Genomic DNA, 16,285 nt, shown 5'->3' with positions numbered 1-16,285 from the left:
TTTCAGACTTCCAACAAGTGGAGAAGTAGTCTCACACTAGACAATAAATTCATCTCTTAAACACATCATAATCCATGCAATGGGCAACCAGGATCTGAACTTACAGCCTGTTGGAGGGGTGTGCATGCTATCCATTCAGCCAACCAGGTTGGTCAAAGTTGACAGAAACCCAAGTTCCAAGAGAGCAAAGCAAAGGTCATGAAGATTAAGTAGTGCATTGTCAATATGATAAGGAAGATGCTAATAAGTAAAGATAAGGATGTGGTTGTACAACACCTGGACTACAGTGCACAATTTTGGTCATCTGGTTTTGATTGTCATAAGCAAACTGGAGAGCAAAGATCAGTGGTTAAGGCAATATCAGGATATTTGAATGTGGGCAGAAGAGGTTGAAGAAATGTTAAGTGCTAAGTTTGGTGAGCATGTCTAGGAATAAATAGGGGATATGATAAAGACCCAAAGAAAAGGTTTTTTTTTATTACATTCATATGGAAGATATAATACAAAGCGGGATGTGGGGAGAGGAAGAAGTATGATGCCTGAATAGATAATCATTAGTAAATTCCCATTATGAGTTAAATCTAATAAACACAACATTATAAAAATAAGTGTTTCCCCACAACACCACTTTCTCTTTATTTGCAATGCAGAAAATGTGCAGAAAACACTACAGAAATTTATCCCAATATTTTCCCATCGAATACATATCTTGACATTGTCATTCTCACATGGTCACGGCTAATTAAATGAAGATGCAAGTTACATCTGCATTTGTTCTTTCTATTAATAAAAAGGAAAAATTGTCCATTTCATAGTTTTAATTACAAATACTGATATCCGTTTAAAAAAATAAATTTTTATAAAATTAAGGAATGCTTCTAATCAATCACACAAAGAACTTCTTTACATGCTATCACAGCCACTGTATATCACCTTGTTGTAAATAAAGTTTACATTTATGTAATTCATGAAGAAGTTTTCTATTTCCTGATCCTTGTCCAGAGGTTTTGAGACATGGAAGCTGCATGCTGGTCTGTTTTCCAAGTGTTTGGTAACCTTCAAGTCGTCCAAAGGCAGAATTCATCCTTTGGTGATATTTTGGTGTGGACTGCTTGGGCTGTCCAGAAAATACCTATTTCATGAAATTTCACATTCATTAGTTGAATTTAATACCAACAAATTTTAGAGCAATAAATTAAAAAGATTCTAAACGAATATGTATAAATTCCTAAAAATTCCAGCTTTTTTAAAAAATAGAAATAAAATATTTGAATAGAAATATTTCTAATTTAAAAAAAAAAAAAGAAAAATGAAGGTATTTGAATGGATTTTTATTTAAATAGATAAATATTGCAGGTATTTAAATAGATTTTTAAATAAAAATCTATTCAAATACCTGCATTTTTCTTTTTTTAATTAGAAATATTTCTATTCAATAAATTTCATAATGAACTTGAAACAATATTCTCCTCAGAATTCATGCAGTGGAGTAATTGGAACAAGTCAGTGAGGAATGCAAAACAGTGTACACACTTCTCTACTTATGGAGGCAGCAACTGTGGTAGAATTAACAAATCTTATGAATTGACATTGGGTTTGTTACGACGTTTTCTCTAAAAAAAATTAAAGCCTTTCCTTTGTGTAACTTCCTTCCCTATACCGTGATCTATCTCTTCCAGAATTTCCTAACCTTAAAATTCCAAATCGCCCTTTTGTAACTACCCTATGAAAGTGAAAATTGGTCACCAACTAAGAATGAATTCTCTAGACCTTCATTCTGGGGCCGTCTCCATTTCAGACACTGACAAATTTGTTTTTTGAAGCTGCGCCATTCAGAGTCCTAGGACAGAAAATTCCTTGTTCAGAGAGACCTTCCCAGAATCTTAACGCCTGTTTTTTCTTACTAAAGCTCCACAACATCTGTAGGATTCTTAGCTTGCAGTTGTGACTCTAACGTTCTAAGTTCCCCTATCTTATTCCTTTCGCATAGGTTCAGATTTTATGAGTGGTAGGTTGGTCTCATGCTCAGGCAAAACTCAGGTTTACATAACCAAATGTGTTTATTAGGATCTTAGAGCACTCACATTTAGATCAAACATACACAAGAATTTAATCAATTAAACACTAAATCAAACTGGCGAATACAAGTGAACATTCTAATAAATAATCAACAACTCTAGCCTCTAAGTTAGTCAATGATACACATAACATTCACAATACAAAATTGTAATTAGATTCTATCTACAATACTAGTTCCTCACATTAATTTCGGCACACACACATGTGCATAAGTTTTCAGACAACCAGTCTAATGAAAAATCAACAAATTGCTAAGCATATTAGTCATTCAAAGTTCCCTAAGTATCTGTCCATAATTTCCTTTCCACTAGAAACTGATTCACCTTTTCTTCTAATACAATTAGAAAATAAGTGAGAAAGTTCTGTACGTTACCATCACTGCGTTTGATTACCATCTCTGCCTGGTCCGACTTCTTTTGTTGGATACAACTCTACACTTTCAACAGGTTGGTCCATGTGGAGGTCATGTTGCTCATCCGATAAGGCCTTTCTCTGCACTTTAGCGATGCAAGCATTCGTCTCGATCTCTAGCGGGTCAGCATTACCGTCTTTGGGAAAAACTCTTCCACTGCCTCATTCTGGTAGGACTTCTACCGACAACCTGAAACCATGGATGCTGACTTCTAATGTACTGTCCGTCCAGTACATATCAAGCATCCATGGGGGAGAGCTCGTTGTCCGAAATTGTAGTACCTTCTTCCACTGGTCAGCAACTGCAGGTCCAAACAAAAACAGGAACAAACTCGAGAGAGCTTGAAACTTGCACGAATCCTTATTTATTCTATCTCCGTTGAGCCCTCTTTTCCGCTGCAGAAATCTTCACACGCCACTTTCCCTTGTGCCCTTAAGCTGTTTCGTCATAACTCTGCTCCTTGAGGAGTGCAAGCTCAGTTTGCCTCAGGCATTACGCTAAACTGGGTGGCTAGCATGCGACCTTCGGACTTTTGTTTACACTTGATATACAGTTCTCATAGACTACAATTTGATCACCTACAACTTACAAAACAGAATTTCTATTTAGATAAACAAAATTCATCTTTCCTTTGTACTTCACATTGCAGTTATTCATTTATGCTCCCTCTTACAATTTGTTTTTCTACTATAGTACAAGTATCTCTTAGTTATTTTATTCTTGTAGATCTTGAATGAAATAATTTTTTTAATGAAAATTCCTCATTGAAGATCTAACAGGTTGCTTAAGGGCCAAAGCTAGATAACTGGCAGGAAAACTCCACATAACCTTTAAGGAATGCAGAGAATCAACTAAGGCTTCTAAATGAATATCCATTCCTCCTTGATGTGCTGTGTCCCATTACTAGGTGTCCACCAGATACTAAACAAAATGAGGATTGGCTAGAAATTTTGGACTTAGCCAACCAAACTGTATTCTGTATTTTCTTAAACCAGAAATAAACATGGTATAACATGAAATTTCATGTAAACAGAGTCTGCCGATGTCAGCAGAACTCAAGGTAGACACCAACATAATAAGTAATAAGAGAAAAGAAATTGTACTGGCAGAAAAACTAGATATACCATGTAGAAGTAAATACTTGCATTTTTCTTTTCTTTTTTTTTTTTAAATTAGCAATATTTCTATTCAATGAATTTCATAGTGAACTTGAAACAATATTCTCCTCAGAATTCACGCAGTGGAGTGATTGCATTAGTGAGACCTCTGAGAGCCAGGTTTGATATACTAACTAGTATCAAATGTAAAGGTTATAGTAGTTTTAAGAAGGATAGGCAAGATAAGAGAAGAGGATAAGTATGTGATGCTTACGATATTGGATGATTTGAGTAATCAGGATAAAAATCTATAACTGCAATATTAGTATTGGTTCCACGTAGTAGCAAGTTTAAAGCTAGAGGTGTGAGGTGAAGTCGAGCAAGATCAAATACATGGTGAGATACTATTACAGCCCTAGTTTATCAGTTGTTAATGATGATGATGAGATGCATCACCAAATCAACCTAAGGTGCTAATCAGAGTGACTTAAATTATCTGAATACTAACTGGGTAGTAATGAAATCTCAAAAGGATCCAAACAAAGCTGAGTCTATTGTAAGATATTTTAAACTATTGCAAGACAACCTCCTAAAGCAGCATGTGACAGAATGTACTTGAGGACAAAGAGCGTTATACCTGATTATAGTGCCGGAAGAGGTTTCAGTTAAAGAGATGACTGTTCAGCATGTGGTTGGCAACAGCAATCATTCTGTATTCACCTAAGAAAGAGCAAAGTATATGGATGTTCCATTCAGAAAAAATGTTATATGCTGAAGTACAAAGCAAGAAACGAGGAAAAAGTGTAACACTTGATTATAGTGTCAAAGAGGGTTTCACTTAAAAAGATGAGTGCTATGACTATTGTTGTGATAGCGATCATGGTTGACCGAGTGGTCAGCGTATCCGCTCTCCAGCCAAAAGGCTCTGGGTTCGAATCTTGCCCTTTACACAAGGGCGGTGAAAAGACACGTCTCAACCTATCACCTCTAGAGTGGTGGTGAAGATTTTAGAAAAGTTGTTAAAGATCACATACAGAAATGGGTTAACAGAGAATCTATACTTTACAATGAAAAGTATGAAAAAAAAATTCATTGAAGGATAATGAGTATGAAAAATGTCATGAAAAGAAAAGATCATGTTTGAATAACTTGCTCACATTTTACAATAATTTGACAGTTGACTTATAGATATGAGACTGCAAACATTAAGATGATCAGTGGTGCACGGGATCAGTCCTTTGTCCAGTGTTATTCAGTATTTGATTAATAACAATGAGAAGGTCTAATCACTAACACAGAAGACGAATTACAGTTGGCTCTCTACAATCTAGACAGGATTGTTACCAAATACAACATGAATTATCTTCTGAAAACACAAAAGTTATGGCATTTAAAGGAAGGGAACCAATAAGAAGCAAAATAGTTCTAAACAACAAACCAATTGAACAAGTTAATAATTTTAATTATCTCAGCTGTTTAATATAAGTTACATTGAAGAAACTGATTCAAAACATAAAATTCGTAAATTCACCAAAACTATAGGCATGATTAATAATATTTTCAACCCAAAGAAATACTAGATTAAGAATATTCAACATTTTAGCAAAACCTGTAATATTATATGGAAGTGAAACATGGACAATGAAAAAAATAGATTACCAAAGGATATCAGCAGAAATGAAATTTCTAAGAACTGCATGCTATACTGCATTAGATAAGAAAAGAAATGCAGACATTTTAAAAGAACTTCAACAACAACCAATTTCACAAACAATAGAAAATTACAAAAACAAATAGATCCAACATTAAATAGAATGTCACTAGAAAGATAACCAAAAAGAATACTAAATTATAAGCCAAAAGGGTAAAGAAGTAGAGGAAGACCCCTAAAAAAGGTGGTGTGAGGCCAGAACAGGCCAGTAGGCCTACCGTGGAAGACAATGGGAAGGATTTCACAGAAGAAATGCAGCTATTTGTTTATGATGCAAAGATAAGCAAGGTAATCAAGAATGCAAATGGTATGCATTTTTTGCGGATTGATTTGAAATAGGCTGGAATTATGGGCATGTGAAAATGGTTATCAGTTCAATGTTGGAAGTTTATTTTGCACTTGGTTAGACTATAATAAATTTAGTTTAATCCTTTATCCAAGTGTAAGCAAACAAAGTTTGCACCTGAAAATATCTTTAGGACTGACGTAAGGTGGTGCAACACCAGACAACTCCGAGCAAAGGTGGACCAAGCTCTCATCACTCCTTGTCCCACTGATGAGACCTCAATAAAGGTCGAAACCAGTCTGGGTAGTGGCCCTTCCCTTAATGCATAGCAGTATACATGTCTGCAAGGAGATGTGCTTTGCATTATGGGAGATACTGAGACAAGGAGTGACGAGAGCTTGGTCCACCTTTGCTTGGAGTTGCACTAGTCCTCAGTCCTGAAGATATTTTCAGGTGCAAACTTTGTTTGCTTACACTTGGATAAAGGATTAAACTAAATTTATCATTGTTATCAGTTCAATGTTAGTAAATGTAAACACTTTGTTGGTTTGTTGGGCTATCCAATGGTATATATATTGGTAGCTTTATGCCAGAAAAAACTTATCAGGCTAAGGATCCAGAATTTCTACTTCCAATCTACTAAAACTCCAAGATCGGTGCTTCCATATAGCAAAGATTGCAAATACAACTTAGAGAATAATTGCAATGCTAAAACAAGCACTGGCATGTAAGGATAAGGAAATCATTTTGCCACTTTACAAGATATGACTTCACTATGACTGTCGGTATCCTAGTTTCCAAGGTGATGTGGATGGTGGAGAAGGTGCAAAGAAGAGTGTTAAAAATTGATATTGGGATAGTACCACTGATTATGAGAACAGATTGAGAATTTGTGGACTGAAAAAACTAGGAAACAGGAGAAAGGGGCATGATATGAGAGAGAGAGAGAGACTACAAAAACTTCTGAAAGGATCACAGAAGATACTTATAAGGAATTTTTTTATTTTATGGAGGATGGAGAGAGGACAAATGGCAATTGTGGAAGTTGAGAATGAATGCAGTCAAGAAAGGGGAAAGAGCCAGATCTCTCGTAGGGCAGTGTGTGTGAATAAATTCAAGAAAACAATATAAGGCCTCGCTCAATCCTGGAGGTCTCAGGCAATAATATTATCATGGAAAGTAATATATAGTTCCTTAAGAGGGTGCTTTCCAATTGTAATGAATACTTAGAATTACTTGGGAGATTACCCACTCACAGTAAACAAAGAACACTCTCAAGTAAAAATTTAAGAGCTTAAAAGGCTTCGCTGGAATGTTTAGATATTTAAAAAAAAAAGAATATTATATATCAATTTCTTTATTATAGCCAGATTCAAATTTTCTCAAGAGCTTATGAGAACATAACAAGACACGAACTCTACCCAGGAGTCCATATAATTTGTCTTTTATTAGTGCTTTAAGTTTTACTGGACTGACAGCTGTTTCAAATTGTTGGTTCTCATCAGAGACAAGGTAGAAATTTTAAGAGGGTAAAAACCCTCCATACAACTGTAGCAATCCAAAGTCAGAAAGTTATATGAAAGCTAAGCAAGCTTCACGCATTCAGGAAGCCTCTAGCTCAATTTTGAAATTGATGATACAACAATATCACATCTGAAATATTTTAAAAACCAGATGAGATCAATAATATCCTTTATTGGCATTCTCATATGTCCATAAATATGCTTTTTTCACTATATAATTTAAGGAAATTACAACGTACTAGGATATACATTAAAATAAATTTTAATATACTTCAATATTTCGGCAACGTCACGTTGCCATTTTCAAGAACTTAAGTACAAGACACATGCACGCAGGCACAACAAAACAGCAAGTGAGGAAGAAGTAGGAAGCTATTATTTCTCCTAAAGTCCTGATGGTGCCCTCTAGCGGGCAATGTTGGTATTCTTGGGCAATTGGGCTGAAGGTCTTCTGATGCAGGTTTCCCAAATTTGAGGCAGTCTCATGCAGCCAAATTTGTTGAGGTTTGGATCGTTTCTTAGGGCTGAAGCTGATTCAATGAAAAGCCTTTCATGTTTGTATTTGTTACGGTGTATTATCCTGGCTTTCTTCCACCGTATTCTGTGGCAGGTATCCAGCGCATGGTCAGCAAGACCACAGTGGCTGTATTGGTGAAAACGGATGTAGTTCTTATTTTCTGAAATTCTGATATTTGTTGTCCTGCCTGTTTGGCCAAAATAGGACAGCTTCCAGCTGCAAGGGACCTGGTATACACCAGGTAGGTCTAGGGGGGGAGCTGGAGAGGGGATAAGGGATGCCAATTTTTTATATGGTCTGTAACAAGAAGTTAAGTTATGTTTTTTTAGGATTTTTGTGATTTTTTCCAAGGTGCCTCGAATATAGCGTATGGTGATGGATGGTTTACTGGTTTCAATATTTTTTGGATTTTTTTTTTGGAGGGGGGAGTAGCCATTGGCTGAGAAAGTGTTGAGAATGTGGTTTAGTTCTGTGGTTAGGGCATTGTCATTTGAGCAGATAAGTTTAGCCCTGTTGTGTAGTGTCTTAATGACTCCATATTGTTGCGAGGAGGGGTGGTGGGATTGTTGGTGAATGTATCTGCCAGTATGGGTGGGTTTTCTATAGACCAAGAAAACCAAGGTTCCATCAGGCTGGCTGGTGACTAGTGTGTCTAAGAAAGGAAGGCAGTTGTTTTTTTTCCTCTTCCACGGTGAATTTGATTCTGGGGTGTTGGTTGTTTAAGTGTGTTAAGAAGGAGAGGGGTGCATCGGAGCCATGTGGCCAAATAGCGAACACATCATCAACACAATGAAGCCAAATGGTTGGTTTTCGTGGGGCAGAGTTTAAGGCTTTCTCTTCAAATGTCTCCATATAAAAGTTGGCCAAGGGTGGGGAGAGAGTGGTGAACCCATGGCTGTCCCTTCTATTTGTTTGTAGAATTTTCCTTGCCAAACAAAATAGCCTGAGTTCATTGTGAACTGAAATAGGGCTGTGATATCGGAAGGAAATTTAGCTTGGATTAGCTCTAAGGATTCTTTGAGTGGACATTTGTGAATAAGGAGGAGACATCAAAACTGACCATTATGTCAGTGTGTTTGAGTGTAAGATTTTCTATGCTGGCTTTGAAGTGGGCTGAGTTTTTTATGTGTGAAGGTGTGTTGGCAGTATAGCGTGAGAGCTTTGGCCAAATGTTTAGCTAGTTTGTATGTGGGGAATCAATGCCATCCACTATGGGATGTAATGGCACATTTTCCTTGTGAATTTTTGGGAGTACATAAATACAGGGGGGGGGGTATGGACTTATATGGTTTTAATTTGTTAGTGATTTCCACAGGCCAAGAAGTGACCTTCTTAAGGAGCCCGTGGAGTTTTCTAATTTGTGAGTTGGTGGGATTGTTTGATAGTTTACTATTAAACAATCCCACCAACTCACAAATTAGATATCCATTAGATATCTAATTTGTGAGTTGTTAATTATCCATTAGCAAATTAGATATCCATGATAGCAAACTGATAGCATGGATGGATACTAACTGCAGAAGCATCAGGAATAAAGGTGAACCAAAAATTACTGGCATTAGTAACTGACTTGCTTGATAGAAGAGTCTATCATTACAGGAATAGTATGTGATGGGTTCAGTATCACTAGGTAAGACAGACAATACAGGAAGGTCAGAGGAATACTACTGCTATGATTACAGAGGTGTTAAATCCAACCAGAATATAAATCTCCAATGAGGTGATAACATAAGTAATACAGGCAATGGTTTGAGGCTGCTTGGTGTGGGATGAGGTTAACAGGAGAAAATATACAACTGGATGCTGCTGGATATGAGGATCATAATAAATTTAGTTTAATCCTTTATCCAAGTGAGCAAACAAAGTTTGTGCCTGAAAGTATCTTCAGGACTGGGGTAAGGTAGTACACCTTGCAACTAGTTGCAAAGGTGGAGCAAGCTTACATCACTCCTATCTCAGTATCTCCCATAATGCAAAACACATCTCCTTGCAGATATGTATAATGTTATGCATTAAGGGAAGGGCCACTGCCCAGACTAGTTTGTGCCTGAAAGTATCTTCAGGACTGGGGTAAGGTAGTACCTTGCAACTAGTTGCAAAGGTGGAGCAAGCTTACATAACTCCTATCTCAGTATCTCCCATAATGCAAAACACATCTCCTTGCAGATATGTATAATGTTATGCATTAAGCGAAGGGCCACTGCCCAGACTAGTTTTGTCCTTTATTGAGATCTCTTTAGTGGGAGCCAGGCCCAGATGTGGAGATACTAGGCAGAAGCAATAGCAAGGTCATCTCTACCTATAGGAGTTGCCAAAAGGTGTGCCACCTTTTTTATTAAATTACTCTGGATTTAGAGAAAGATGTTGAAAGTTTATTTTTCACTTGGTTAGACTATAATAAATTTAGTTTAATCCTTTATCCAAGTGTGAGCAAACAAAGTTTGTGCCTGAAAGTATCTTCAGGACTGGGGTAAGGTAGTACAACACTGGGTAACTTGTTACAAAGGTGGAGCAAGCTTACATCACTCCTATCTCAGTATCTCCCATAATGCAAAACACATCTCCTTGCGGACATGTATAATGTTATGCATTAAGGGAAGGACCACTACCCAGACTAGTTTCGACCTTTATTGAGGTCTCTTCAGTGGGAAACTTTCAAGATCAGGATCACATGAAGAGGACCACAAAACTTCATAAACATATAGATAAATCTTATCCATACAAGGAGAACTATCACTGCAGATGATTTCAACTATTGGATGGAGGGAGGAGAATGCATACAAGATTAGGGGGAAGAGAATTTATAGAACTAGTGAAGATAACTAACTAAAGCAATGAATAATAGAAGGAACTTGCAGTACTAACGCTACATTTAGTAATAGTGTCTGAGAATCTGTCTGTAAATGTGATAACATGCCTCCAATTGGTGAGAGGAATCACGCAGCTTAAAATGACAATGCATGTGAGAGCCTGACTAAAAAGAGAAATACAGGCAATGCTCTACTTACAGCTCAGAGAATAATTTTTACTAACTTTCAACAAACAAAAATTTCATATTTATGAACATTGCATGGACTAACAAACTGCAACTCTTAATTCTTTTAATAAACACAGAACCCCACACTTACAAACATTTTATGATGCATGAAGTTTCCTGATATTTTACGATAAACAACCAAAAGTGTTCAGTCCAGTATTTTCTTCTCCTTTCTCTGACAATATACACTAAATAATCTTCAGCTGCTTGACTTATTGCACCAATTAGTGTTGTGCATGTTTACATACACCATTATTGAAGAAATGGAGCACTGTTTAACAATTTGGATTCATGATCAGAAGAAAAAAAAGTTTTTATACACTGCAAAGGCATTAAATAGAGTCTACCTGATACAAACAAATATACAAAGAAATGGGAAAAAAATTGAAAAAAAAATTATTTTTAAATGATGCATTTTTACAGTCTTTGTAAAAAAAAAAAAAAAAAAAAAAAAAATCGGCTAATGCCTTTTCATTCCCATATAGGAAGTAGGCAAAGCCGTTTTAGCCCTATCTAACTTTTTGGAGACTGAGGGGGAGAGGGGCAGTTCAATCTCCACCAGTAACAAATCAGAGATAGCTAGTCCAAGACTATCACTAATTTCATGGTGTCCGGTGAAGAGAGGCAACTGACAAGTGCCGCCATCATGTGGTCCCTAATCCTAACACTATGTTTACTGTCTGAAAATAGTGTGGGTTCTACAGCCAATTTTCTTAAGTTTACAGGATGAAAAACCCGAGTTTCCAGAAGAAAAAATCCACTTGCTTGTGCCAGAGATAGACTAACTTGGGAATCAGTCAAGAAAAGGCATAGCAAAAATTCCTCTAGTCAGCGACTAGAATTGAACTTTCACACTCTCTCTCTTCGGGAGATTTAGCACAGTGGAAGGCACATGCCATCTCCAATGAGTTACAAAGGCATTTGGTCTTTGTATTGAAATAAATTAAGAAATTTAATAATATATCTTATGAAAAAATGAATTAAACTTAAGTACATTCAATTTACAAACACATTTTTAAGAATGCATTATGTTCATAAGTCAGGATTCACCGTATGTGGAACTATAAAATAGGTGATAATAATAAACTGAGAAAGATTAATATAATGGAACTGCATGGCAGAGGAATCAACAGCAGAGGGGAAGCAGTTAAAGTGTCTAAAGGAAGCTATAACGCATCCCTGGAGTTAGCAGAATAAATTATATTGAAGTTAAATATATGAACAATTGAACAATACTTTAAAGCAAGAGGTGTATAAGAAGAATGTTATGGATGCCATATTGTGAGAAGAGTAATGAGACTTAGGAACAATATAAAGAGTAGGTTAGAAGAGTGATGGCTATGGTGAGGAAGGTAAATTCGATTATGAAAAAATATTAGTTAAACAGACAAAGAAAAATCCAACAGAATTTTAATGCCATGCAGCATTAAGAAAGAATGGCCATGAAAGAATAATCTTAATGAACTTGGTGAATTTAAATAGAAAAATATAAGAAGCCTGAAATATCTCAATACAGATAGATGAGTTAGAAGTACTAAAGTTATTGCAAGAGCTTGATTCAAACACTGCAGTGTAACTGAATGCAATATCAACACAGGCACCCAAGAAATGTGCAGGAGTTGCAAATGAATCTGACCTGATTGTTCAAACTTAAGTCTTGGAATACTACACAATTCTTGAGTACCTGTGTTGATATCGCAACAGATGCAACAAATTCCAGACCAGTCAAAAACCTCTGCTCTTTAGAGAGCAGCATGATTTTAAGGATAGATCTTGATCTAATCATATTCTATAACAGAATGAACACAGTTCAATAAGGGAAACAATACCACAATATTTCTAGATTTTGCCAAGATACTTAACAGGATTTCACAAGCAAGTCTGCTATACAAAATCAAAAGAGTGCAAAGGATATGCAAAACAGACATGTGATATGGATAGGAAATTTTTATATTTTAATGGATACGAAATATTTCGGCAACATCACGTTGCCACCTTCAAAAGGAACTTACAAAAAAGGCACGTGCATGTACACTACAACACAGTAACTGAGAATGAAGTGATGAAGCTATTGTTCTCCTAAAAGTCCTGATGGTGCCTTCCTGTTCCAGCAGACCTTCAGCCCAATGGCCAAAAACACCTACATAGCCATTGGGCTGAAGGTCTGCTGATGTAAGTCTCCCAAATTTGGGGCAGTCTCATGCAGCCAAATTTGTTGAGGTTTGGAGAGTTTCTTAGGGATATACAATAGGCACTACAACACAGTAACTGAGAATGAAGTGAAGCTACTGTTCTCTTAAAAGTCTTGATGGTGCCTTCCTAGATGACTATGTAGGTGTTCTTGGCTGTTGGGCTAAAGGTCTGCTGATGTAAGTCTCCCAAATTTGGGGTAGTCTCATGCAGCCATATTTGTTGAGGTTTGGAGAGTTTCTTAGGGCTGATGCTGATTCCATGAATAGTCTTTTGAATTTGAACTTGCTACAGTATATTATTGTAGCTTTCTTCCACTGTATTCTGTGGCATGTATCCAGAGCATGGTTTGAAAGACCAAACTGGCTGTACTTGCGAAACCGAATGTAGTCACTGTGTTCCAAAATTCTGATATTCTCTGTCCTGCCTGTTTGGCCAAAGTAAGACAGTTTACAGCTGCAAGGGACCTGGTATACACCAGGTAGGTCTTTAGTGGAGCGGATAAGGGATATCAATTTTCTGTAGGTTGGTAACAGGAGGTCAAGACATGTTTTTTTAAGATCTTGGTAATTTTTTCCGAAGTGCCTCGGATGTAGGGAATGCTGATGGATTTAGAGTAATCCTTGTCTGAAAGGGGTGGATGGGTGTGGTTTGTTGGTTTCATTATTTTTTGGATTTTTTTCGGGGGGGGGGGGGGAGCCATTGGCTGAGAAAATGTTAAGGATGTGATTTAGTTCAATGTTTAGGACCTTGTCGTTAGAACAGATTAGTTTAGCCCTGTTGAATAGTGTTTTCACCATTCTATATTGTCATTGTGGGGGGGGAAGGTGGATTGTAGGTAAATGTACCTGCCTGTACGATGGGTTTTCAATAAACTGAGAAAACCAAGGTTCCATCAGGTTGGCGGGTGACTTGTGTTTCTAGGAAAGGGAGGCTGTTGTTTTCCTCTTTTTCCAAAGTGAACTTGATTCTGGGGCATTGTTCGTTTAAGTGTGTTAAGAAGGAGAGGAGTATATCAGAGCCATGTGGTCAAATAGCGAACACATCATCAACGTAGCGAAGCCATATGGTTGGTTTTTGTGGGGCAGAGACTAGGGCTTTTTCTTCAAAGGTATCCATAAAGAAATTGGCCAAGGGTGGGGAGAGTGGTGAACCTATGGCTGTCCTCTCCATTTGTTTGTAGAATTTTCTGCCAAACGAAATAGCCTGAGTTCATTGTGAAATGAAATAGGGTTGAGATATTGGGAGAAAATTTAGCTTGGATTAGCTCTAAAGTTTCCCTGAGTGGGACATTTGTGAATAAGGAGGAGAATTCAAAGCTGACCATTATGTCAGTATGTTGGAGTGTAAGGTTTTCTATGCTGGCTTTGAAGTGGGCTGAGTTTTTTATGTGTGATGGTGTGTTGCCAGTATAGTGTGTGAGTGCTTTGGCCAAATGTTTAGCTAATTTGGATACACGCCACAGAATACGATGGATGAAAGCTACAGTAATACACCACAGCAAGTTCAAATTCGAAAGACTATTCATGGAATCAGCCTCGGCCCTAAGAAACTCTCCAAACCTCAACACAAATTTGGCTGCATGAGACTGTCCGAAATTTGGAAGGTGTACATCAGCAGACCTTCAGTCCAACGGCAAGAACACCTATATAGCCGCTAGGGGGCACCATCAGGACTTTTAGGAGAACAATAGCCTCATCACTTCATTCTCAGTTACTGTGTTGTAGTGCCTACATGCACGTGCCTTTTTTTGTAAGTTCCTTTTGAAGGTGGTAATGTGATGTTGCCGAAATATTGGAAATATTTATTAAAGTGTAATTTAATTTATATTCTTATGTACGTTGTCAATTCCTTAAGTGATTTAGTAATGTATAACCAACATATAAGCTTGTCTACGAGAATAACTATCATCCAAGGAGATTCCACAGCACGGAAGCTCCGCCAATACGGTAAAATGAATTTTAAGTTATCTTGTTAACTAAATTGTCTGACTTTCCTAAAACGCTGCTGGGATAATCAGGTAATCCCAAATTGTTTAAAATTCAAGCACCGTTTTGTTTCACAAAAAGCTCTCCGTATCTATAACCACGCCAGCTATGCTTTGCTTTGGGAACAAATCGCCACCATGTGGTTTCTCTTAGCTGACATTAACAAAGCTATTCGTGCACTTGAAGAAGAGCTTTCGTGCACTTTAAATCATGAGCGTTCGTCAATTTTACATGACGTCTCGTGTACTGCAGCAGACAAAAAATTTGAGAAAATACGGAGTCGACAGATCAAAAAATTCGAAAAATTAAAAAAGAATTCCACCGTCGATCTAAAACTTCCTACCAACACCAAAATCAACTATTCTTCAGTCACCCTGAAGCACTCAACGCGCTTTGACGTGGCCACAACTTCGCCATTACTCACAGAAAAATACCTAGTGAGGATATCGTGATCCAGATCGAACGTGGAATCCGCCACCTGCCGAATCAAATCGCCAACAATGTAAGACTGGATGTAGCTTGTATCCTTTCCAAAGCAAGACCACCAAAACCCAACAAGGAATATAAAGCTGTGAAAGAAGTGAGGAATAATAAACAAATAGTTATCACCAAAGCGGATAAGGGAAATGACTGTAGTACTTAACCAAAAGGACTACACAGGTAAGCTTAATGCTCTTCTATTAGATCGGGCTACTTACCTGCCTATCGAATACAAATCCCACCAACTCGCAAATCAGAAAACTACACAGGCTCCTTAAGAAAGTCACTTCTTGGCCTGTAGAAGTTACTAACAGGTGAAAACCATTTAACTCTATACCCCCCCCCCCCCCCCGTATTTATGGACTCCCAAAAATACACAAAGAAAATGTGCCATTACGTCCCATGGTGGATGGCATTGACTCCCCCACATACAAATTAGCTAAACATTTGGCCAAAGCGCTCACACACTATACTGGCAACACACCATCACACATAAAAAACTCAGCCCACTTCAAAGCCAGCATAGAAAACCTTACACTCCAACATACTAACATAATGGTCAGCTTTGACGTCTCCTCCTTATTCACAAATGTCCCACTGAAGGAAACTTTAGGGCTAATCCAAGCTAAATTTTCTCCCGATATCTCAGCCCTATTTCAGTTCACAATGAACTCGCCCTATTTCGTTTGGCAGGGAAAATTCTACAAACAAATAGGACAGCCACAGGTTCACCACTCTCCCCACCCTTGGCCAATTTCTTTATGGATACCTTTGAAGAAAAAACCTTCACCTCTGCCCCCACAAAATTCAACCATATGGCTTCGCTATGTTGATGATGTGTTCCCTAGTTGGCCACATGGCTCTGATCCGCTCCTCTTCTTCTTAACACACTTAAACAAACAACAGAATCACGTTCACTCTGGAGAAAGAGGAAAACAACAGCCTCCCTTTCCTAGACACACAAG

The 16,285-nt window shown here is 37.5% G+C and overlaps 1 protein-coding gene across 4 annotated transcripts in view; it reads right to left on the bottom strand.

Moving 5' to 3' along the window:
* Window positions 1-631: 631 nt before the first annotated feature.
* Window positions 632-16,285, bottom strand: part of LOC150099400 (centrosomal protein of 57 kDa-like) — a 177,827-nt gene continuing 162,173 nt past the window's right edge. For all 4 annotated transcript variants that reach the window (XM_090404119.1, XM_090404118.1, XM_090404121.1 and 1 more), the window contains one exon: window positions 632-1,132. In XM_090404119.1, coding sequence (XP_090260245.1) covers window positions 914-1,132 — 219 coding nt within the window. In that variant the 3' untranslated portion in view covers window positions 632-913. The remainder of the gene's footprint in view (window positions 1,133-16,285) is intronic.

The sequence above is a fragment of the Typopeltis vanoorti genome, chromosome 14, assembly GCF_054136105.1.
Source record: "Typopeltis vanoorti isolate ZY-2024b chromosome 14, IOZ_Tvanoo_1.0, whole genome shotgun sequence".
In the NCBI taxonomy this organism is placed as follows: Eukaryota; Metazoa; Arthropoda; class Arachnida; order Uropygi; family Thelyphonidae; genus Typopeltis; species Typopeltis vanoorti.
This window is presented reverse-complemented; position numbering and strand designations above follow the sequence as displayed.